This window comes from Clinocottus analis, unplaced genomic scaffold, assembly GCF_023055335.1.
Source record: "Clinocottus analis isolate CAN_PGR_092001 unplaced genomic scaffold, fCliAna1.0.p SCAF_13, whole genome shotgun sequence".
In the NCBI taxonomy this organism is placed as follows: Eukaryota; Metazoa; Chordata; class Actinopteri; order Perciformes; family Cottidae; genus Clinocottus; species Clinocottus analis.
In genome coordinates, this window is record NW_027175854.1 from 5,085,570 (window position 1) to 5,109,026 (window position 23,457).

At 39.4% G+C, this 23,457-nt stretch overlaps 1 protein-coding gene across 2 annotated transcripts; it reads left to right on the plus strand.

The window, feature by feature from the left end:
• Positions 1-540: 540 nt before the first annotated feature.
• Positions 541-23,044, plus strand: LOC137783639 (patatin-like phospholipase domain-containing protein 7). Of its 2 annotated transcripts, none has more exons than XM_068573803.1 (36): positions 541-704; positions 1,289-1,407; positions 1,495-1,569; positions 2,481-2,568; positions 2,704-2,786; positions 3,090-3,190; positions 4,013-4,153; positions 4,246-4,405; positions 5,226-5,306; positions 5,643-5,771; positions 5,989-6,069; positions 6,524-6,653; positions 6,747-6,818; positions 6,987-7,063; positions 7,208-7,363; positions 7,461-7,538; positions 7,803-8,008; positions 8,684-8,815; positions 8,976-9,099; positions 11,174-11,287; positions 11,529-11,595; positions 11,687-11,836; positions 12,353-12,416; positions 12,639-12,807; positions 14,239-14,421; positions 14,600-14,718; positions 14,938-15,094; positions 16,164-16,280; positions 16,428-16,497; positions 16,742-16,858; positions 17,029-17,177; positions 17,326-17,478; positions 17,592-17,711; positions 19,094-19,178; positions 20,168-20,283; positions 21,126-23,044. In XM_068573803.1, the coding sequence occupies exons 2-36, from the start codon at positions 1,351-1,353 to the stop codon at positions 21,231-21,233; spliced, it is 4,029 nt and encodes a 1,342-aa protein (XP_068429904.1). In that variant the 5' UTR covers positions 541-704; positions 1,289-1,350; the 3' UTR covers positions 21,234-23,044. The 2 variants fall into 2 exon arrangements, with proteins under 2 accessions (XP_068429904.1, XP_068429903.1); XM_068573802.1 differs by having other exon boundaries at positions 1,350-1,407.
• Positions 23,045-23,457: the final 413 nt, after the last annotated feature.

Below are 23,457 nucleotides of genomic sequence, written 5' to 3' on the forward strand. Positions count from 1 at the left end.
GTACAAGAGAGTCATGAAACACTTTTTATATATATATATATATATATATATATATATATATATATATATATATATATATATATATATATATATATATATATATGTATATATATATATGGCAGTGTTTTTTCCGATGTTGCAGCACATCAATACTTATTACTTCACTAGTGGACAGGTTTTGACAATTTCTCCTTGAGGTCTTAATAAAGTACTTTTTTATTTCATTCATTTAATATCAATATATGTAAAATAAATGTGAAAACTGTACCTCAATAAAAAAGTGCAAATCCCACAGGAATCCCGAGTATGTGTTAAAGCTATACCGCTATTGGTTGAGAGAGACAAAGTGAATTAAAACACTACATCATCTCATAATTATGACATAGTTAAGTCATAATTATGAGATAGTTAAGCAATAGTATCTCACAATTATGACTTACAGGATCTTAATTTTTTTTTTTACTAAAGTGGTGTAAACGGGCTTCCATAGAACGGGCTTCCATATCGATCAGTAGCCAACTCAAAAAATAAACAGTCGACAGGAAAGGACTCATCGCATCACTCGTGGACAGACAAACGTGGGCGGAGCTAAGCAAGTGACATGCAGCATACAGAAAACTTTGAGCTACCTGCTAACTTTGCTCCATCGTCTGTGAGGCGATGCCACTACTAGCTTAACGCAGCACAACAGAAACGCTCGAAAAGTAAGTCTAGTCTTTTCTGTTCGCTGATAATTTGATAATGCTGAGATGTGACGTTGACTTCGGTTGTTTATCACTGGCAAGACGGGTTATCTAAGTCAGCCAGCTGCTAGCTAGTGTTGTTTTAGCTAACGTCAAGCTACAGCTACAAATACAACCATAGACTGCACACACAATAAACAACGACAGCCGCTAATTACATCGTCCCAAGCTCATCGGACTAGTTAGCTGTTAGCTCATCGTGTAGCTTCTTGATCATGTCACGAAGTCATGTTTAAATGAGGACACGAAACCAACGGATGAAGCGGCTGGTGGAGCATACTGTTGGTTCGCAAATCCATCTTCCTCTTTACATAGTTTCCCTTCTCCCCTTTGAAATGATGAGCTTTCAATGAAAGGTATCATCCTCACATACACAGTTATTGTATGCTGCGGTCATACCCACATTTCACCGTATACAGGGCTAATGTAAATTAGCCATCTTCTGTTATTTTTAATTATTATGATCAATGCTTCTCGCCTGTTTCATGAACTTACTTGCTTGTGTTGTGTTTTCTCTGCTATGCTCATTATGCACCAAACATCAGGGCAAATCCGTGTGAGTGAACTCCTGCTTAGCTTTAAACCTGTATTCAATTCTGACTCCAGGATGACCTGCTCAGGAGAGGATGATGGAGAACTCTGCAGATTGACAAGGGCGAGTTTAGTAAGCAACGATCATATTTGTATATTTTCATTTGAGCCACAGTTTTGGGGGATTTAAGAAATTGTGCTAATCTTATTTATGTTCTAGCTGCTGATGAACAGCAAAAATGAAATCAGCACACGCCTGCAACAGTTTGTGGAAGAAAGGATGCAGAACACCATGGTATGAACAGTTCATTAACAGCAGGCACAGCACGGTCCCCTCTGCATGCAGTGATGCCAGACTGGGATACTTTTTGTATTTAATATGGCAGTTAATAATAGTTTTGGGTAGGTTTGTAAATTTGTAATTGTTTTTTTTTGTCATGTTTCCACCGATTTTAAATATTCCAATTGTATTGGTCCCATCACTCCTCTGATTTGCATAAATTAGAGGATATTCTTTTCTTCCTATTCACATTATTATTATTTCATAACGCAGAGATAAAAGACATTTAAAACATTAGATCTCTTATTATAAGTGATTAATACTAATCAAAGTTTTGCTCAAATCTGGCAACACTGTCTGCATAAAGCGTGGGTGCACGTATCATGACATTAAAAGACAGGACTTGTGCTCTGTCCTAAGACCAAACAACATGGTGTTTGTTTTCACTATGCAACATAAACACATTTTCTGTAACATCGGTTACAGTTCATTCTAATCAATATACAATAAATCCATACTATACTGCTTAGTATCAACAAACCATGAGAGTGGCAGGTTATTATCACTGTTGTTTCAGCTCTATCCACAACTTTTCCAGCAGTTAGCAGCTCCTCATGTTTGTTTGTGGGATTATCATTGTGGGACAATATTTTATTTGTCAACCGTAGACTCAATTACTCTGTTTTAGTCTACATACTGCTTATGGCAGTACTGGATACTTTATGTAGTCTATTTTCCAGTGTGAATTCACTGCATACTCAAAACAAAAATTAGTATGTGGTATTTAACTGGGGCACAGTTTTGGACTTTGACAGATAATGTTACTAAACCAGCAGATAAATAACATCTTATTCTGTGGGAAACTACATTACTAAACCTTCTCATGTGTCTGTACTGTTGTTACAATGCTCTTGTCTGTCTTCTAGCTCACAGGTGTGCTGATTGGAGCTGCAGTCGCCATCTCACTGATTGGGATTGTGGTGCTTTTCCTTTACAGGAGATACAAGCTTGCTCGTGAGTCACCCAACAACAAAAAGTCACTTTTGTCTGGCTCTTTAGAAAATCCAATGTTGTCTTTCTAGTTCTTTTCAGAATGTGGTCTCATTAACAAGGCTTTATCTGCTTTTTGTTCTTTCGTTCTGTGTCAAGGTGAAAAACCGCCCGGTGTACCCCAGTATCGCTTCAGAAAACGAGATAAAGTGCTCTTCTATGGAAGAAAGATGATGCGAAAGGTTTTCTCTATGTCCATTTGTCTCGCAATATAATAATAATAATATAAATGCCAAGGCTCCAGTAGCTTATTGTAATACACTAAAAGAATAAGACCGAAAATTACTTTTGCATTTAGCTTAGTTATGAAAGCAGGTCCTCAGTAGTGGCTTCCTATATTTAATCAAGAACTTTCTTATTTTTTTTGTTCCATCTGTCTCTATTTATTAGGTCTACACTTGTGTCACATAAATATGAATACATTTTTCTGTCTGCAGTAAACAAACTGCAAACATGAAAATCTTGCTTGTGTTTATCTTTCTAAGGTCCAGACGATGTCAGAGATTTCTCCTTCCAACTCTGCCTTAGTGACGAAGCAACCGCAGCGCATACGCAAACGAACCAAAGTTCTCAGTATAGCTCGCAAGTACGCTTCATTTATTTATTTAATTTTTTGTGTGCGCAAGTAAAAAACCTTGGAACAGTTCTTCAGATTTGTTTTTTGTCTTGTTTAGTCAATTGATTAAGGGGATTTCAGAGTTCCTACATGTCCGGGAAATCCTGAAGAATAGTTGAGTAGTTTTTCACCCAAGGGAAAAAAATAAATAAATCCTGGTAACTCTTGTGTTTTCCTGGAAAATCATTTCAATATTTTCCTGTAACTGGGAATGAACTCCGAGGCTATCTATCAGAGCTTCCCAAAACGGATAACATTTCCAGCTGATAGGGCTAAGCATTTTTTGTGACATTTTTTGTGAGTCACATCACATGGTAGCATGTGCAGGTTAGATGACATTACATTGTTGTCTTCCCAACTTCTTTCAAACTGTTGTGATGTTAGATTTGTCCGCATGTTTGGTTCAGTTGCTAAAGTTGAGAATGTTTTACTTGCAAAGGTTTAAGGCTTGTGATTCAACTCTAGCTAGGAGCAATGGTTTCAAATGTGTGTTGGGCATTGCTGAGAGACTTGGATAGTAATGAATTATCAGCTGGGGTCCAAACAATAAATGGGGGTACAACTGTATGCGGGTCAACCACCGGCTAAATACTGGTTGTAATTCCAAGCGCAATGCTGCATTGTTTACATAATATGGACCACAACATGAGGAACATATTCATGTATTTGCGCAACCTGGATTTCATACCTGCTTGATCATTGTTGGAAATGGGCTAGTCTTTGAAATGAATCTCTAAATGGGACTGGTAACCCTGAATTTGTTAAATATTTTGTTCTTGTACCCGTCATCAGAATCCTTAGGATCCGCAAAGATCCTCCCACCCTGCAGCCGAAGGAACCTCCACCCTCCCTGCTGGAGGCTGACCTCACAGAGTTTGATGTGCAGAGCTCAAACATGCCCTCCGAGGTCCTATATATGCTAAAGAATGTCAGGTTGAAAAATATACAACTTTATCTACAAATTTGACTTTTTCCATTCTCCTATTAGTTTTCATAATGTTTGTGTGTTCTACTACTTGTTGTAGAGTCTTGGGCCATTTTGAGAAGCCCCTGTTCCTAGAGCTGTGTCGACACATGGTGTTTATCGAACTGCAGGAGGGTGAAAGTCTTTTCAGGCCGGGAGACGATGACGATAGCATTTTCGTGGTCCAGGATGGACGACTCGAGCTCTGCATCCACGAGAACGTATGTGGATATCATTACATTTACGTTACATTTTCAGCAGTTTGCTTTATAGAAAAACATTTCTCTCTTATTTAAACACTCTCAAAGACACTGCACGGTGGAGACAATGCATGGTGGAGACTGATTGACATGGATGTACAGTACAGTCCCTTAGCTTAATGAGGGCGCACAACACAATGCACGTTCATACTGCACGCTGTAAAAAAAAAATCGGCGAAAGGTGAACCGCGTTATAGCGAGGGACAACTGTACCGCAAAATAAAATATAATTACACATGGATGTTTAATGCATTTTTAATATACAAAAATATAGAAATACATCATGCTAAAATGAGGACAGGTCATCCACCATCGTGCCTCTTATCAAAAAAGATGTGACATTTTGTTTCAATCAAGTGTGAATCAAAGGCACAGCACATTTAACACTCTGTTAAAACTGTTAGAAGGGCCTCCTCAACCTCACAATATCCATGAAAACATAGGACCACCAGGGGGCAGTAAAGCAACATTTATCTCGATGCAGTCTGCTGTTTATGGCTCAACAAGCAGAATAAAAAGTATTGCTCTCCACGCCTTCTGTTTTTGTATTTAAATGTGTTTTTCTGCTGCAAATTGCTTCTGCCAATATGTACAAGTCAGGAGGAGCATCCCATCTACATTTAATCTCACCACTGTGGGTAGTGTATTATTTCTCCAATTTCACTGGAATCCTGCTGATTTGTATGAAAAGGTGCAATATGTGTGGCTTCACATTACAGTTTAAATAAAGACTATATTGTTGGTTTTATTGCTTGTATTTTGATTTTCCTGTTTTTTTTAGGATGGTACTGAACCAGTGGTGAAGGACGTGCTCCCAGGAGACAGCGTCCACAGCCTGCTCAGTATTCTAGACATCATCACTGTAAGCTCCTTTTTTTCCCTGCATCTGCACATCAGACTTACTTCTCTCTTTCTGTCCTCTTTTGCTTTCGGCTCTGTTTGTCTCAGTTGTGTCTCATTTGTTCCTCCATTCAGATAACACTTTTTAGGGTTTGTGTGATCGTTGTATTTGATTAGTCAACTTCTTCAATAATTTTATTGGTAAATCTGGAATGAAAGGAATCTTGAATGGAGACTTAAAAAGTGCATTATTCCATGCACAGTTCTATCGACACTGCAATCAAATATGTATGTGAGGCTTTAGTGTCTGCCTCTTTGTCATGAATTCTTTCTTCCTGTTTTGTGCTTCCTTTTCCAGGGTTACCCAGCTCCATATAAGACTGTATGTGCACGGGCTGCAACTCATGCAACCATCTTACGTTTACCAGCATCAGCCTTTGAGTCTGTGTTTAAGAAATATCCAGAGACGCTTGTTCGAGTCATTCAGGTAACAGATTGTTTAACAATAAAAAAACACACACACACACACACACGCACACACGCACACGCAGTGTGTACTATTTGTTTTTCTTTGAGACGTGTTCCTGTTTCCTGTAACACAACAATATAAAATAAAACACAATCACATTTTAATGTAATTACAATCTAATGTATTATATTTTCTGCTCTGTTTACCGCTGTGTTTGATTTTGTGTGTGTTACAGATAATCATGGTGCGCCTCCAAAGAGTCACCTTCTTGGCGTTGCATAACTATCTGGGCCTAACAACCGAGCTCTTCAATCCGGTAGGAGGGAAATTAATTGGTTCACACATGATTGTGTGTGTGTGTACACACAGTCACACAGAGAGGCTCCCTTTGAATACCTAAACTAATGTATATGAATGTGGACATAAACAAGCACTGAAATGCACATACACACTCTGTCACACATGCAAGTTAATTTCACAGAACATTAAGCATAGTATCAAAACTTGGTCCTTCATAAATCGCAGTAAAAATGATTACAACCCCTTCACAGTAAACAGGGAGGCAAGTAAACCTGGCTCGCCTCAGACTTTATGATGATGAACCCAAATACTACTTCAAATATTTTTGGCAGGAAATATGTGGAGGGGCTTTCCTGGTGTTTTTTAAATGTTTTTTGTTTTTATGTAGAATCTCGTCCTCACCATGTCTTACTGTAGTCCTGACTAACTGAAATGTGGACGGTTATTCTTGTTTGTTGCTTAATTGACAGGAGACTCGGGCGGTGCCCTTGTCCAACATAAACAGCGTGATGGGAGATGCAGCATCTGGGAAGCCGACTCGTCGTTTGTACTTCCAGGACGAGTTGCTCTCTGGGGCCACGGATAGCTCCACAGAGACAGGTCAAACTAATAAATCTAAACATACACTGATTGGAAAAAAGTGCTTTGTGTTGTGTTGAGACTGACCCTGTGCTGGCACTGTACAATACGCAGATAGTGTAAAGGACAGTCCTTCAAGCAGCCACAGGAAGCTGCGAGCCACCTCGATGTCCACCGACTGCACAGGTGGGTCACTGATTTGGATCTAAGCGGTCACCAAATGGCATATGTCTGTACTCATTTCCTGCAATCACTGATCTGAAAGGAAGGACACGCACACACACACACACACACACACACACAAATACCAACATACCTGAAATCGTAATTGTCCTCCTTTGTCCTGAGTTGCAGGTAATGACCTGAACATGGCTTGTGAACGGGCTCGAGTCACTATAGATGAGGCTCCACCCAGTCCTGTCACTCCCAAAGTAAGACTCTCCTGTCACCTCACCTCTTCACATTGAATCACAGTTTGGCTGTGTAGATTTAAAACCACATCCCAGCATCCACTGCATCTTATGCTGCTGTTTCGTTCATCCTCATAAATCTCTCTCTTATATCTGTCTTTGTAGTCCAGTCTGAAGAAGAGCGTGACAATGCAGCACACACCCTCCGAAGTGTTCCACTACACGGACAGTGGGGGGCACTCTGATGCCTTCCACCTCAGTAAGAGTTGCACAATCCTTCAGGCTGCTAAGAAGGACCTGCTGGGAATCATCCAGCTGCAGGTGACCGGTTGATCACAGAAAATGAACAAAAATGTATCACTTATTCTGTATATTTTTTTTTGCTCACACCCTTGTTTTTTTTTTGTTTTTTTTGCAGGACCCAAATCTACTTGAGGGCAGAGTGACCCTCCATCAAGTCAAAGCTGGTTCTGTGGTGGCTCGCCAGGGAGACCAGGTTAGAAGAACAACTTCAAAAGCAGTTATATCTTCCTTTCTGTTTCTGAAACCTAAGATTCATTTAATTTTTAAAGTTTTTCCACCTTTTGAAGAGTACACTCATCAGCTGTATTATTTGTACAAGTCTAATCATAACAGTAATAAACTATTGCTCTAACTCTAATAACCTAAGAACTCACAAATCAGTGTGTCCCATTGGCACACCCGAAGCTTCACCTTCAGAATGTCAGATTTGTGCTCTCCTCTCCTCACGGTGCTTTAGGAGGTGAGCATTCAGTTCGTGATCTCTGGCCTCCTCCATGTTTACCAACGGATGATTGACCGTGAAGAAGAGACGCGTCTGTTTGTGACGCACCCCGGAGAGCTCGTCGGTCAACTTGCTGTCCTGACCGGAGAGCCCCTCATATTCACTGTTCGAGCCCAGCGAGACTGCATCTTCCTCTCCATTTCCAAAACCCACTTCTACGAGTCAGTCACACATCTCCACTCACATCTGCACACACCCATCCAGGCAGAGAGCAGTAACTGTAGATGGTGACGTTTGAGTGTATAACAGATTTATAAATTGTAAAAGCTTTTTATTTTGATAATGAATAATACTCACAGACCTTATCTAAACATTTAGATAAACTGCAGTATGTTTGGGCCATCTTAAGGCCTTAAGGAAAGTACAAATAAAATGTGTTCTTTGTTTTCAACTTTAGCTTTCTTGTTCATTTTAATAAAAAGCTTGTTTAATAAAAAATGTAGGAATTAAATACAATAAAATATGTGAAATAAAGGTAGTTTACAACATAAAATCAGGTGAAACAAAAACTTATATTATGTGAAATGTTTGAAAACTAACTTTTAAAACTTGCTCACCAGTCAATGAAGTTTGAGTATAACACCTGTTTTCCAGTTGAAAACTTAAATACATTTTTAATGTTGTGTCCTTCCCCCCCATAAATGACACATTTTTATAGTATGATATTTTTATAGTAAAATAAGACATCAAAGATTCTGATTCCAGACTAAAAATATTGTGTCTGTGTTTGGGCTTTGTGGTGCAGTGTAAACCATAGACTTAAAAAACCTACTTGCATCAAGTAAAATGTTTACAAAGGCATTGACAATGGTCTCTTGTGGTTGTGTCCTCCACAGGATAATGCGTGTGGAGCCCAAGGTTGTGCTGAACGTTGCTCACACAGTGGTGCAAAGGATGTCGTCCTTTGTCAGACAGATAGACTTCGCCCTCGACTGGATGGCTGTGGAAGCAGGCAGGGCGGTCTACAGGTACTCTGCTCATAAGAATGAAAAATAGTCTTCAGAAAATTCAACTTTGGAATTTATCTAAAATCACATGAATGTCATATTAATGTCAACAAACATTTAAAAAGTGGAGGTTTGGCATATTTGCAGTGATTTTTGAATTTTTTGTGTGTATATTTTTCAGGCAAGGAGAGAAATCCGACAGTACTTTCATAGTGCTGAGTGGTCGACTGCGCTCTGTAATCATGAAGGAAGATGGAAAGAAGGAGCTCATAGGAGAGTACGGACGCGGCGACCTGATTGGAGTGGTAAGGACCATGATGGTGGGGGGGAGACGGATGGTGGGTCGTAATTGCAAAACTATAAAATCTGTTTTTCATTTTTGTATATTCATAAATATTAATGACTGCATATCAAGAGGAACATTTCTCTTTTTTTTTCAGAAACACAGTAGATCAAAAACATGCACATTTAAATATGCATCAGGAAAACTGTTTGTCATTAACGGTAATTAATCCTCACATAACATTCACTGTCAGTATGTTCTTCAAAAACACCACCGTTGGTCTACTCTCACTACCAATGAATAACAAGTCAACCAAGTACATCTAATGAATATTTAGTTAGAAAAAGTGACTAAACTCTAGCTGCAAACCTGCTGAAAATGATTCTAAACAAGAAAATACTGTATCTTTATTATCCGTAACGTACTGTATGTTATAGTATACATACAGTTCTATTCATTTATTCAGCATACATCATGAAATATGCTTTTCTTGGGGGCTTCAAACACATTTAGACTAGCATTTGTAGGAAAAGACGCAAACATTGTGATCTATAAAAAACAACTTGACGTGGGCTGTGCGCACCTGTATGGAAACACTGAGCCATGCATACAAGCATTTTGGGCGATGGGAAACTGGCGATGCAGATGATGAGGTGGAGAATTGAAGCCAGACATGTGAGAGAAATCATTGTACGTCTAATGATGCCTCTCACACATTAACTTTCACTTCATATCTCACTTTACTTTTCACTTATAGATCTACTTAATCATAAACAGTCAAACCAGTTTTGTTATTTGTTCACATTTTAATTATAAAAGATACAAATCAAGTTAAACCTTAAATCCTTATTTTGCTTAACATAAGATCAAGCTGCTCTCCTCCAGGTTCAAACTACCAACACTTCTGGTCAGCTGTAGTGCAGCGTTTCAGAATTGCAGAACTGAGCGCCACTAGTTTCCGATAATCTCCTAATTCTGTGCGTGTATCACCAAGTTTATCTTAGTTTTCATAAAGTGTTTGTGAATAAAATGGCTGCAGTAAACACAACTTTTTTGATTAATTGATGGTTTATAGGGACGGATGCATCGGATAAATGTTTAGAGTTTGTTTATGTATAGTCACCTAAACTGGCACCACCTGCACTTTTTTGGAAAATTAGCAAATAAAGCCAGTGACCACTCTCGCACAATCCATCACTCCATATGCGTTATCAGGCACAATCATAATACCATATGAAAACATAAGTAAAAAAATATATGAAACCTATTGCACTCTTTTTAAATGATATCCAGGGAAGGAGATGCCACTGAGATGCCAATCATTTTGTCAGATTCCTGAAAACATACATATTGCGGTGACACTTGTGATGTGTTGAGTGGGTCCCTTCATCCACCACCACTTCAATTTCTGTTGCACATTATACATATGGTTCCTCTCCGCAGGCCCATGTCTAATGTCTTTGCATTAACATTCATAAGGTGCTTTTTCATTGACCAGTCATGGTTGAATGTAGGCGTGTGAAGGTTGGGATGTGAGGCTGAACCATGCTGCACACATTTAAAGGGTAATTGAGAATTCATAAAAAAGGAAATTGAACAGTGGCAGACGTACAAAAGCATATTTCTTGGTGTATGTGCATTTATTCCTTTCAACGTACTCAAACATTTAGTGTTGCTCCTTTTAACTGTATTAAAACAAGGACTTTGTGTTTTTCATTTTGATGAACTATGTAAAGCAGTCACTTTGTTACACTTTCCAATTGGCTGCTCTCTGCCACGATGCTTCTAATAATACCTGGGTTGATGGAGGCTATGGTTACTGTTACCTGGAGGAGGGAAGCTGTTCGCAGCTCCTGCGATGGTGGGAATGAGATTGTTCTGAAGGTGGCTAACATTCTAAGACGAATTTAGCACTGCTGTGTTGACGTCAACGCTGCATGAGATGGAGAGATCTTATTTATAGCGCTTCTTTTTTTAAACTTTGGAACTTGTGAAACGAACATCATCGCGATGGACTAACATACATTAAAACTGATTGGACCTTTTTGGTTTCTAACCAAGAAAATAATGTGATGTGTCCTTTTGTTTCTCTGCAGGTGGAAACTCTGACCTATCAAAACAGAGCCACCACAGTGCATGCTGTACGAGACTCTGAGCTGGCTAAGTTACCAGAAGGAGCTCTCAGCTCCATCAAGAGGAAGTTCCCACAGGTAGAGTGAATCTCAATTGTTGAAATAAATTTTCAGCTGAAAACACTTTGTTTTCTGTATATAGAGAGGAAAAATTCTTTAAAATGTGTTGATTAAACCTTTGATAATGAGAATGTTATGAATTCATCAACTGGCCAGTATAGTGGTAAAGGGTTCCCAAAATATTTTAAGCATCGCTAAATACATGGTGAGGAAACTGCAGCTGACATCTGATGCCTCTTTTATAATATGTGCTATTCAGGTTGTCACCAGGTTGATCCACTTACTGGGACAGAAGATCCTGCAGCAGGTCAATGGTCCTCTAACAGGTTTGTGCGTCTACATGTGCACTTGTGTTAATCTCAACTCCCTGACGCAGGAGGAGTTTACAAGTATGTGTGTATGTATGCATGTCCACAGCTCGCAGTTTGGCCCTCCACACTCCTGGCAGTAAGTGGGATGCAGGGAACCAGGCCTCCAACCTTTCCACTGTGACAGTCCTGCCCGTATCAGAAGAAGTACCTCTCACTGCCTTCACCCTGGAGCTGCAGCACGCACTCATGGCAATAGGTAAGACAAATAAATACACAAGCTGAAAATGTTCCTAATTTGTATGTTTCACTGCCATCGTCAACAGAGAGATCAGGGCTTGGAGTTGCGGACTCTAAGTGTCCTGGATGGTCTCTGTAACATCTGGCCACACTACTGCTGCTGTCTTAGACACACACAGCCTGTCTGTGTCTGGTCATCTTGTATTGGGCAAACTACGGCTCGTAGGCGTTTTAATCCGGCCCGCCAAGTATTACTAGACGGGACAGCTCCTTTGCTGTGTGTACTTTGGGTCAAGTAAGATAACAACGGTCCGTTCATATTGAACTAAAGAATTGGCTTTTATTACGAGAGCATTTACTGTAAGGCTTTATGGAGTGACCATGAGCGGTGTGACAGTATATTACTCCTAGTGCAGCTCATTTGCTTGTTTTATCGTGATATTTTTTATTAAACTCGTGCCACTTGCCTACATGTGGACCACTTATAAACTGACCAGACTTATTGACTGTAACTGCTGTGATCTTTCACACACAGGTCCGACTCTGCTGTTGACCAGTGACGTTATCAAACAGCGACTCGGAGCTGCAGCACTAGACAGGTATGTTGGATGGCTGACTGAATATTGAATTCTTTCAGCACAACCCAAATACTGAGGCCAACAAGTAGTACGAGTAGTAGTATATTTCTATTTTTCCTTTTCATCTTTCTGGTTCCCTCATTAAATTCAGTTTAAGTATGCTTTATTGGCACAAAAGGGATATACAGTGTGCTGCCAGCTAGGCAGCATTGCCTGCCATTAATGGACTCCTATCCTCCTCAGTGTCCATGAGTATCGTCTGTCCAGCTGGCTGGGCCAACAAGAAGACCTCCATCGCATAGTTCTTTACCAGACGGACTACACACTGACCCCGTGGACGCAGCGGTGCATTCGTCAGGCTGACTGCATCATTATTGTGGGACTGGGAGAGCAGGACCCTGCCGTTGGGGAGGTGAGGTGTTAGAGAGGTGATAGCAGAGTCGGTGGTGAATGTAGCTCTAGCGATGTAGTTTTTGTTTGAAGAGTATAGGGTTGCTTAACATTAGTTTGATCATTGGCTTGTTCTGTAAACAGTTAAGAAATTGTGAAAAATGCCCATCACAAGGTTTCAAAGTCCAATGTGACATCATTAGATTGCTTTTTGTGTCCAGTCAATCTAAAACTTAAAGATATACATTGTTTTCTATTTAATTTTCTTGCTTAAAACAACAGTTCCCAACTATTAAAAATAAGTTATAGTTGTATCTGTTCTGGGCTATTTTCAGTCGCAGATTTGGTGAGCGAATAACTATTTACTGCAGTAGATCTTGGTGCATGTGGGAATGACTCCAAATAAACTACAATACCCATGTTCATTGGAAGTGAACCAGTGGAGGTTTATGATACAGATGAATCAGCTATATCAGGCTTGGAATACATAGACAAGAATGGAGGATAAGTAAATTGTTGGTTTTAAAAACAACATCAGACTTTAAAACAATATTGTCGATAATATACTTTGTCAACTTGATGGGTTTTGTTATCTGGAACTGAAAATATGAATCTCTAGCTGGAGGTGAATTGATAACGTTGGTGGGTTAATGGTCTGTGTTTCAGTTGACTTTACAATCTCTAGCCTTTTGTCAGGATTTCTCTCTACAGAGAAAATCACACCAATTACTATGAACAGGTCTCTTTGTGAGACCGGATTTATGCTTATATCCTGGGGTTAAACAACTTAATAGTCACACCGTCTCTGAAAGGTTTGTATCTGACGATTGGGCATATTGGCAAAATGAGCAAAGGATGGATATTGTGAAAGAGAGGTGGGGTGCAAGAGAAAGGAAGTGCAATCCAGCTAATTAAGGGGAGGTAATTGCCTTCCAAGATAAAATGGGCACTGAGAATAGTAAGGAATGTGTCCCTGTTTAACAGGAGATGGTGGGAGAAATGAAAAGATTAATCAATATTTGCTTAGAATGAGTCATGGTTCTGGGTTTTATCTTTCAGGACACAAACAACCTCGCACACCTTGCACATACACTAAACCTTATGCAGTGGGCCTGTTGAGGGAGTAAGAGATCGGACCTTCCTCCGACTATTCAGCTTTTAAAAATGGCACATGGAAAAAATGTGATTTAAAATGCATCACAAAATGTCATAAAAATAAACCTCTCAAACAATTTCTAATTCTGTTCTGGGTCTCCGTGAAATATGAAAGCGCAATCGCATACCTGTACACATGCAGGTAATGTGCAGACTTAAACCCAGTGTAGTCCCTAGAAGTCAGGAGTTTGCAGTTTATTTCTGGGCTAGTATTAAACATTCTGTCCACGCGCTCCACAGGAGCCACTCTGAAGTAAGAAATGATCTCAAGCATCTGTGCTTGCCGTCTTCCCTTTAGCTGGAGCGTATGTTGGAAGGCAGTGCAGTGCGTGCCCAGAAGCAGCTGGTGCTTTTGCACAGGGAAGACGGCCCCCCACCCAAAGGAACTGTGGACTGGCTCAACATGCGAAGCTGGATCTCCAGACACCTCCACCTCTCTTGTCCCCGAAGGGTCTTCTCTAAGAGGAGCCTGCCCAAACTGGTAGGATGTAATGTTTTTTTCTCTAATTTCTCATTTGCAGATGAGTTGTTTGTCTTGTCTTTGTCGTTTTTCCTCCTTAATTAACTCATTTAGTTTTTCTCATTAGATTTTCTCTGATTCATTTACCATATCCCTCATCCTCTCTACCTTTTGTTACAGTAATTTACCTGTTTTTCAGTTGGAGCTGTATGAACGTGTGTTTGAGAAACCGGCTGACCGTCACTCAGACTTTTCACGCCTGGCTCGAGTCCTTACAGGCAATGCGATCGCTCTTATTCTGGGAGGAGGAGGGGCCAGGTAATGCCATCCCAGTGTCTGTCTTACCAAACAGTTGTTCTAAAAGTTCCTATCATAATATATTGTAATCTAGCACACAAACTTTTAAATATAACATTAAATATCACACCTCCTCTGGGCTTAATGGAGTTTATAATTATATTTTAATTACAAAGCTTTCTCTCTGCTGGCTGGGTATTTGTGACTTTTCTATGTTTCTTTCTCGAACCTCGTGTTCAGGGGCTGTTCCCAGGTGGGGATAATGCGAGCTCTCTGTGAGGCTGGCATCCCGGTGGACCTTATTGGTGGCACCTCTATCGGTTCCCTGATGGGGGCACTATATGCTGAGGACCGTAGCCACAGCCGCTTGAGGATGAGGGCCAAAGAATGGGCAATGGTGAGAGTCAATGCAGCAATGAGACTAGTCTTGATATGAAACAGATCAAATTTGAGCCCTCTTCTTATCATCAAAAGATGAATACAAGCCCTGTTTCCATTGTGTTTTTTATTAGACAGGAGATATTATGGAGGTGACGGTAATTATTATAGAAAGATGTTGAAATTACTTAAACATGAACAATGAGCATCTGCTGACTGCAGAGTTTAGAAAGATGACCAAGATGAGGTTTTTGTAATTGCATATAGATTTAATTCAGCCAAGTTATTGTGATAATCAAATGGTTTTAATGGGATTGTTTAGAAGACATATTTAGCTTTGTTCAAGTTTGGTTCTCCAGTTTGTAGAGGAACATTTTAATTTAAATGTTTTAATGTTCTGCTTGTAAGTCTGTCCTTGTAAAGGGGACTGTTTCTAACAGCATTTTTAAAAATGCAGTTTAGACCTCTATTCTACCTTTTTATTAAATTAACCTCGGTGTGCTGATAATCCATTAAAAGTAATGGGTCGGTGTTGCGCACACAGCGCTGAATGGTTGGTATATTTAGCCCATGGACAGCACTTTTTTAATGTAATAGGAAGTTCATCCTTGTGTGTTTAACCCTGTGATCGTCCATGACGGTAGATTTGAGACACCTGCTCAGTCTCGAGGTCTACAGGCTGAACATGTGGCATGATTCGTCTTCCCACAGCTCCTCCTCCTCAGGCTCTGTCCTTGGTTCTGAATCATCTGTGTGGCTGCTCCTCAGTATCAAACTAAAATAACCACTGTTGTAATAAAACGTTTGCCCTTAGCAAAGTAAGAACCCGACAATCTGCTCTGTTGAAATGTTAAGGGATTTTTTTTTATGAATGGGTGAATTTATCCTTTTTTACGAAGCAAAGCATGAAGAAGAAGAACCTTCATATGCACTATCATCCAAATACAGAAGATCTTCTTTAGATTAAGTTTAACTTTTTAATTTTCAAGAATTCATTCTGCTTTGTGATGAAGAAAACATTCTTGTGTGGAGAATAGAAGCCATTTTTAAACTTTTTTTTCTTCTTTTTTTCTCCCTCCGATGTGCAGGAAATGACTTCTGTGTTTAAGAAGGTTCTGGATTTGACGTACCCAATCACCTCCATGTTCTCCGGCGCTGCCTTCAACTCCAGCATTAGCAATGTCTTCAAGGGCAAACAGATTGAGGTGAGTTTCCAAAGAACTACAGAAGAGGACACACAGATAACAATCAATTAGTTTCAGCTGATTAAGATAGTGTAGGATAAGCAAACGCATCATGTGAACTTAACTTATTATGTTTATCTGTTTGGATGGAACCTTTTGTGTATGCAGGACCTTCGGATCCCATATTTCAATATTACAACTGACATCACTGCCTCTGCCATGAGAGTACACACTGATGGTAAGTACTGTGTTATCTTTTTTACAATGTGAATCCTTTGTTTTGTCATTTGACGCTTTTTAGGTAAGAAAACTCTTTTTTGCTTAAAGTATTGTCTGGCCTTCGCAGTAGATACTTTCTGTTTTATTTGCCTCTGAGATTTCTGCCACTGGTGAACTGACCCTTTTAATTAGTGTCAGTTGAAGTTTGTTGCTTTTAATGAAATACATAGTGCTAAATCGGCATACCATGTTTGCTGTTTGAGGTTCTCTGTGGCGGTATGTTCGTGCCAGCATGTCTCTGTCTGGGTATCTGCCTCCTCTCTGCGATCCAAAAGATGGACACCTGCTGATGGATGGAGGCTACATCAACAACCTGCCCGGTGTGTTACGCTCAGTCTTTTCACTTTACTTCTTTCCTCCCGTGACATTTTTTCTCTCAGGGCCTCGACCATACCGTTGCTACTATTTTAACACTCATGTAGGATTTATTTTCTCTCTCTCTCTCTCGTTCCCTTGCCCCACCATTGTTTCGTGTCCTCCTCTTCTCTAGCTGATGTGGCACGCTCCATGGGGGCCAAAGTGGTGATAGCTATTGACGTGGGCAGCCGGGATGAAACCAACCTCACTAATTATGGCGACTCACTCTCAGGCTGGTGGCTGCTATGGAAACGCCTCAATCCCTTAGCTGAGAAAGTAAAGGTAATGGATTGATTAAAAATAAAGACACAGACAACATACTGTGCAGAGATAGGTTTTTAAACTAAATGTGTCCTGTGAATAATGATGAGGATGTTTATGTTGGTGTTTTCTAGTGATACATATGTTTAACTCTCACTTGTGGTCTTAGGTGTTAAACATGGCGGAGATTCAGACCCGGCTGGCCTACGTGTGTTGCGTTAGGCAGCTGGAGTCTGTAAAGAGCAGCGACTACTGCGAGTACATCAGACCTCCAATTGACAGATACCGGACACTGGAGTTTGGCAAATTTGATGAGATTGCCGTAAGTTTGAGTTTGACAAATCGGGCAAATTTCCCCAAGGATTTCTGGTGTATCTTTTAATGGTTTTGCAGCAGAAAAAGTAATAATGACTTGAGAGCATTTGTGTTATGTAGGAGGTGGGATACCAGCACGGAAAGACTGTGTTTGACGTGTGGACTCGCAGTGGAGTGGTGGACAAAATGTTGAAAGACCGACACCAGGAGGAGTTCCACAACACACAAAGCAAGAACAATGTAAGGACGGAGGGAAAAACACAAAGGAATGCTGTAGAATACATGACAAGAGAGCCATCAGGCACAACAGTTCAATGCAGAGCAACAGCAGAATTTAACTATTACTACAGATTGTTATCACATTTCCAATTCTTGTCTTCAGTGAAGCAGCTGACAGGAGACATTTTTAACTCAAATGTCTTGCATTCATGGTTTAATGAAAGCTATTTAAAAATGTATAACTACCAAGCTGAAAGGAAATAGTTTGTCTTCAATGCAATCAAACTGATCGGGTCATTATCACATTATCTCAGTAACTGTTCTGCATTGGTACCCATTTGGGCAAAAACAAAGCAACCTTCCCATCCTCTTGAATTTGCTGGATATCTGTAATCTCATTTGCAGTCCATGTATGTTTTTGTATTATATGTTCTCATTGTTTTCTCAATTCACAATGTATCGTAATTTTCAGCTGTATTCTGTTGTCAACCAGCTCATATTAGTCCCTGGGCTACATTGCTGTCAAAGTAATAACATTAAAATGATGCATCCATCTCCTCTTAAAGTACAAAAGAAACAGATTTGTCCTACAGAAATGGCAAAGAAAGACAAAAGAACTATCGTCACAAGAACGGAGACAAAATGACGAAGAAAGATGAGATATTTACCCCCAATCTGACCAACGACAACATGGGGAGGAGGATGAGGAGAAAAATAGCAGGGTTGATATTGAAATGAGTTTTGACAATAGCCCCAAAGCAAGAAACTAACAAATGAACCTCAATAGTCATGGATGCCATTTTGAAACTGTAATGCTTAAAACTTAGATTAGTCTTCGATTGATTCCAATTTTCATTATTTAGTAGCTGACAGCGAGCTGACAGCTTTTAATTACAACTTTCAGTGGAACATATGCATCACAAATTTCACAAAATGCTGAGCAAACAAAATGCCGTGGCAGATAATTGAAAACAAAAAGGACTATGCTGCTAAAGCTAACAATAAAAATAAAGTAGTTCTAGTAGAAGTAGATCTAGAAGAAGCATATTATGATTCCAAGAAAAAATCTAAACATTAAATTGTTAAATGAGCTTGTGTCACTGATGCACACAAACAAGAAGATACCCACAGTTTAGGCAATAGTCTGATTTGGGCCTCACCTAAATGTATATGACTGCACATTAAATGGAGACAAGACTAAAGCCAAATCAGCTTCACTTCGTCGTTGTGAATCTGCTGCCGGCTTTTTATTTAGTTGTTGATTCCTGGCAGCTGAAATGGTTAAAGCACAACCGGTTAGTTATCTTTTACCTGATTATCGAGACCCAGTGCATGACTGTTTGTTAGCAAAGTCTATTTTCGTATGACTTTCATGGATATAAGTGTGTTTCTGTGTCTTTCAGGTGGTGTCATGTCCCAATGCTTCCTTTACTGACTTGGCAGAAATTGTGTCCCGCATCGAGCCCGTCAAACCTGCTCTGGTCGACGGTAAAACCACTCGCACACTTTCACGTTCAGCCTTGATCATATATATATATATATTTTAAACATGTACATGGAGACATGCCGGAGAAACGGTAATACCGTGCATTCTGCCTCTGTTGTTTGTCGATGGGTTTTCTTTTCATACTAGAAAGCATGGAAATAGGTTCCTGAATATATTTTTATCAATTATTTGTTTAACTGTACATGCAGATTGGTCCCACGAGCTAGTCACAAAGCCACGTGTTAAAACTCTTTGTGGAGTCACAACTCAAACGCTAAAACACAAACATGTGCATAAACATTCCTTTTGTCACATTTATTAAGACACATGGGCGCCTGCTTTTGTTTAACATATCATTGTAGAGCTGGGTGGACATGAACATGTTTTCACTCGCTATGAATGTAGAAAGACCCTTAAATCAATTATTTACATTACAATAGTTATCGAAATGGGTCGCATCGACTGAGGTCAGAGAACCTTGAGGTCAGAGCATAGAACTGTACTATGGAATGTGTAGTACTTTTTGATGTACTATTATAAATGTTCCATTTATGACATGGAACAGAAAGTGGCTTCAAATGTATGTTAAGGGGCCTTAAAAGGAAACACATTCAACCTCAGGATTCCTTTATGCACCCTGTTGTAACATGCTGATGTAAAGTAGGACCTCTGCGAATATTTCATTAAGCTTTGCAATAAAATAGACAATATAATTATAATAAACAATTTCCATATTTGAGTCTTACTTAGAAACCATCTTTAAATAATACAGCAACCAATGGTTCTCAGCTATTTCCATCCACAGTCTTCTTTTCTATGTGTAACCTATTTGTATTCCTTCACTTCTCACACTGCCCTGTTATTTTTTCTTTTCTAAATTGTTGACCTGCACAACCTCATTCACTGTCACCGCTTCTACGCCACATATTCCAACTTATTTACCCACAATGTGCTCCTTTGCTTCCTGTTCTTCACTCCTTCCCATTATCAGAAGAGTCAGACTACCAAACTGACTATGAAGAGGAGGCATTGGAGAGCGCTCTGTCTGACATGGAGCAACAAAATTTCTACGGAGAGCCCGCTGAAGGGGAGGAGACTGCTGACACGGTGTGAACTACTGCATGAGCTGCTGCTTTTAAGGGTGGACAGGAAAGGCTTTTTGTTGTGTTAAGTACAGCACTTTACAGCTATTGCATTTCAGTCTGCCTAGTACAAGCAGATCTTTCTTTTTTCTCTACGCAGCTCATTTTTAATACACTTTGCAAAAGTAAATAATGTTCTGTTGGTCATTGTCAAGAAAGAGGATAAAGTTTATTCTGGAGCCAGGCCAGTGATCAATAATAACATATAACATATCCTGAAGTTTATTGGAAGACACTGCATATCTACCTCATTTAACTAAAACACATTATTTTAATTTAAGTGCCAAAATAAGAAGATTAGGCTAAGACTTGAATAATGTTTTCCAAATCAGACAAAAAAATAAATATTGCATATTACAGTCCAAACGAGATGCAGGTCTACTGGAGTCTGAGTTTAACTGGTAAGTACAGCTTTAATGTGGAATAAAACTTCCTAAACTTCACCAAAGAGAAGGGGACCCATTTTGGGCTGAGGATTATAACACAATAGAGGCAAATCTCAGTGGTGTAGAGATAATTATTTAGAATAAGAGAATAGGTAACAAATTCCTAGAAAAAAAATTGAAGCAATGAGGCTGATGATACTTTATAAAATAAACAAAACAAATGGAACCAAATTCCATTACCAATATTAAGCCGATGCATTGGACAAGGCTCATGTATGATAGTAGCCATGCTACTTCAGTAGACGCTAACAGATTTCTGATTATTTAATCATCAATCAAATTGTATCATTATGCAAATGGTTGATATTTGTATTATATCGGAATTCCTTCAGGAAAACATATTTGTACTTCTGATTCTCAGGATGAAGAGCTTGAAGGCAGACATGCACACCACAGCACCTCACTGTCCAGCAGCCAGCCCCAAACTCTCACCACTTCTGACAGTCCATCAAACCAGGAAGTCCTCTAAACAGTCCATTAAGTGAGGACCAGTCTCCTGAACTCTGCCCAATCACCCCCCACCCCCCAGCTGGTCCCACGCGTATGAAAATGACTGCATTTACCATGTTGCCCTCTGTAACCTGGCTTTGTTCGCTGTGTGTCTGACACAACAAATGACAATACAGGCAGCTAGTATCACATTTCCTCAGCTATGCATTCCTGCTATCCAAGAACAGCTGCAAGTCTAATCATTTCTCATATTGACAGTCAAGAGCATTCTCTGTCACTTAACATGAAGAGTCCAGTGGAAGATTGAAATGGTTTTGCCAACCTTCTAAGGACAAGAAAGGAAGAAAAAAAAAAAAAGGTTTCTGACCGTACGCTAATTTAAATCCTTTTGAAATTCATCTATGAACACAACTCTTCACAACCTCAAAAACGTGGATCAACAACACCAGAACTATTTACTACATATTTAAGGCAAGAATGTACACAAGCTAAGCCCGAGATGAATTTATGCACACTCCACACCAGCTGGACAATCACTCCAAAAATGCAACTCAATGCAAAAATACACTAACAAATAGCCTCGTTTAACATGTTTAACATGCCTCTCCATGTCACTTTACTGATTTTAACTTCCTTACCTTAACTTCAATCACAACTAGGGCTACAACTAACGATTATTTTCATTATTGATGTGTGATATTTTATTAATATAGGCCGAAGGATTAATCTCTTATGTCAGAAAATAGTGAAAAATGTCTTGGATCCCAAGCTGACATCTTTGAATTGTTTTTTGTCTAACCAACAGTCAAACACCCAAAGATATGTAGTTTACTCAAAGGAATTCCAGAAAAAGCAACACAGCCTCACATATGAGGCCCTGAAAACATCAAATAATTGGCTTTTTTGCTGCATGAACGGCTTAAACAATTAATTGATGATAATAGTAGTTTCATGTTGATTAACTGTTTAAGCCCTAATCGCTTTATTGCCAGAGCCCTAGCAAGACTGCATAACAAGCAATTTTGATGTTGATATTCTTTCTGAAAGAATTACGATCAAAATAAATATTGTGCGACACATTTCTTTGAAAAACTAATGTTTCTGTGTTGTCTGGTCGGTAAACTATGTAATAGGGATTGTGCTGCAATTTCTTGTTACTTGTTGGCCAACGCATGTTGAAATACAAATGTAGCTGCAACAAGCTAATATCAACTAGCCAATTTATCCGTCGGGCTCTAATCATAGGAATATCAATGCAAATTTTGGTTTTCATTTTCTTCCCACTTGATCTAGCGCCCTGCGAGCCTCACCATATGAAGCTGTGATCTCGGCTAATACCGGAGCTACAGTGCCTGCAGCCTTACATGTGTAACAGTAGAGATACCCTGTGATACACAATATGGGGATCCCGTATGGTGATGGTGAAATGGAGTCTGGAGATAGAAAGTAGATGTTAGTACTTAACCAATGAGGTAATGGTGTTTGCACTGGAGTTTTGTTGTACTTTTGGGTGGTTTCCAAAAACCAAGCACAATGAATTGATGTTGTCTGGCAGAATGAATGTTTCACTACTTTATTAAATGGGACATAGTAATGGATGACGTGCTGATGTAATGTTTGGAACTGTGCCATAAAGTTGATGTTACGAAGCCTTAGACGACCCGTACGGGAAGAAAAACACTTGTGCCCTCATTTAGCATTCGTGTACAACGATGAATGTTTACCACTAAGCCTGCAATGTATGACATCAGTTACTTGTCTATATTTGTGTTATTTAATAAATATAGTTTTTGATAATCAATTGTTACTAATAAACTGTTTGTTGTTGTATTCTGTGTCTTTCATTTTTCAATGTTCTGGCTTTGTATTTTGCTGTGACAAAAACAACCGAAAAACAATTCTTTTCAACTTTGATTAATGTGCTGATTATTTTTTCAATTGGTTATTTGGTCGATTAAATGATGGAAAATAGTAAAAAAAAATTTTAAAAAAAAACATAATGCCTGCAGATAAGTGACACCTTTAAGCAAAGATAACGAATTCAGAGGAAAGTTGTATGTATGTTGGGCTTTGCAGATTTAGTGCTAGCACCAGCATACATGCATACATCTGCATCGTGCTCTTAACTAAGATCAGACATTGGCATTAAGACCACAACCTGAATCTTTACCAGCTTCTCTTGTACAGAGCCATTTGTCCTGCAGAGATGGACGAGCAAAACTCATTTTCCGGTGTCTCACTGA